This window comes from Suillus subalutaceus (assembly GCF_016647625.1).
Source record: "Suillus subalutaceus strain FC151 chromosome Unknown DFJ58scaffold_981, whole genome shotgun sequence".
Taxonomy (NCBI): Eukaryota; Fungi; Basidiomycota; class Agaricomycetes; order Boletales; family Suillaceae; genus Suillus; species Suillus subalutaceus.
Genome location: NW_024541230.1, coordinates 1 through 2,254, shown reverse-complemented (window position 1 = coordinate 2,254; position 2,254 = coordinate 1). Strand labels below are relative to the sequence as shown.

At 47.7% G+C, this 2,254-nt stretch overlaps 1 protein-coding gene across 1 annotated transcript; it reads right to left on the bottom strand.

Moving 5' to 3' along the window:
• Positions 1 to 1,310: 1,310 nt before the first annotated feature.
• On the bottom strand, positions 1,311 to 1,602 carry DFJ58DRAFT_740248 (uncharacterized protein; the record flags this gene model as incomplete). Its single annotated transcript, XM_041387082.1, has 2 exons — positions 1,311 to 1,468; positions 1,515 to 1,602. 2 exons carry the CDS (start codon positions 1,600 to 1,602, stop codon positions 1,311 to 1,313), a joined length of 246 nt encoding a protein of 81 aa, XP_041234530.1.
• Between the last annotated feature and the right edge of the window lie 652 nt (positions 1,603 to 2,254).

Below are 2,254 nucleotides of genomic sequence, written 5' to 3'. Positions count from 1 at the left end.
AGATCTTGTTATTCTTTTTGAGGATGGTCCTCCTGGCATTGTAGGAGAAGGGTTCCTAGAGGCTGGTGTTTTTGCGCCGAAGCTCATGCTTTGTGGTTTTTCCGGGGGTCATTTTCTAATTTTTTAGTGATAATGGATGGTTTTGTAGGGGTACTTTAAAAGTTTCTAGGTTGTTGTTGGCTCTGGCTTTGACGCTGTTGGGCATCGTTAGTGCTGTTGGGCGCTGTGTTTGACTAGGGTTTTTCGGGGTCCTGGTCGGGGTGCCAATTGGTGTGGGACCAAGAGGTTTTTTTTTTTTCCCTCCGTTAGCTTGATAGGCGAGGGTTTAGCTATCGATGACTCAGACATCACAGTCTGTGAGGTCGAGGCTTCAGCTGTAGATAGAGTGGATTCAGAAGCGCCCCTGTGGGCGTGTTGTTGGGTAGGGAATTATGCGTGGCAGGTGGCATTGCTTGTCGACTGCCTCGCCTCTTTGTCTCCCTTGCCGGTGTAGAGACTCGATCCTGAGTAGCCTCACAATGGCATATATTGCACTGTAGGTCGAGTCTACAATACTATGAATGCAACGCGACACTAGCGCGATAAACGCGACGTTTCGCACGATGCGCGCAACTTAAGGCGACACTTCCGCGACATAGGCAACACTTGCGCGACTTGCGCGCGCTTTAGGCGAATTTTCCCGCGCCTAAGCGCTATAGGGCGCCTGACTTCCCACTGGTTTTCCCCTGTCCAACCAAGTTCCCGGTATGCATTTCTCTCATTATCATTTATTTCAACATCGTACCATGTTTATTTTTACTTGGTACACATTTTCATTACACATTTTTTACTTAACACAAAACATTACCACGGACGATCATCATCATAGACAGTCACATCTCCGAGTTTTTATTATGTTTTGAATAAATCATCGCAAGCCCTAGTAGCAGTTAGCTCTAGTGGCCATATCCGCATCAGTTGTCTCATCAGCATCTCAGTACACGTCTTAACATCTCACTATCGCTCGCATACCGCTTTCACCCAGTTCCGCTTTCGACGCGCGACTTTCCCGCGCTTCGCGCACCTATAGCGCCTTTGTTCCCGCGCTTTCGCCTTATCACGCGCTTTGCACATTCCCCCTAGAGTTGACCAGTGGATATTTGCTTTCTCCCGCTTCCCTAAGGGACGAACATATCGCACTCATATTTTCCTCCCTTCAACAATTATATCAGCTGCACCCTCAGCTGAGTTGAAGATCCTTCACCGGGCCCGCCGTCTAAATGAGTGGATCAGCGTGAATTTGATCAATGAACAAACAAAATGTACATGCATCACATTCGTGTGTGGATTTTGCCTGGTTGTATGAGTGTCACCTCCGATGTGCTCGTGTCACAGTGATTGTCGAAGCCGGCGTCATCCTCTAAAGATGAAGTGCCGTGAGAGAAACAGCCATTGAAGTTGGTATCCTGCATGCTCCAGCTATGCAGCGCTGTGGAATGGTAAGCGATCAGTGAATGAAAGTATGAGACACTTACAGGTGCTCATCTGAGTGGGAAGTGCGCTATTGGTATCACCTTGCCAACCTGCACTGGGCGCATGCTTGTCGAAGGTGAAAGAGCTCATCTGTGGTTGTTCAGTAGGGATATGAAGCTGGTCAGTCGCCGGTTCGCCCAATGGATTGAGGCCAGAACCTCGCGGTGGTTTCAGAACCTTGGCCTTAGTTTTTCACTGAGGGCCACGTTCTCTAGGAATTCAAAGTGGGGGAGGATGTGAGAACGCATGCATGCATTTAAGTTGCCAATCGATGTAATAGTACATAGGGGGAAAAGAAACACAAACTTTACATGATCTTTACAAACCGGGAATGTGTGGCAGGCTGATAAGGTGATTTACAAACAAAGCAAGGTGATTTACTAATGAAGCGTAAAAAGAGGGGGGGGCATGGTCCAATAAGGCGATTTATGAACAGCAGAAAAAGATCTATGAACGGCCGGAGCAGGCGAAGCAACTTATTGAATGGTCGAAGCAGGGCAGTACCAGTTGATATAATCTATGAACAGTGACATGACTGAATTGAATGTCACTGATATAGATCAGTGTGAGTACCATGAATCACTTGACAGTCACATACCATTGATATGTCACAACTGCATGCCGCATGAGCGCTGCTGGCCTGGCCACCTGTTGCAATCATCATCTTCGCTGAAATTGCTATTGATGTCAGTATCGGTGTCGGTACTGGCATCTGCAAACCACTACGCAGCGCACGTGTGAT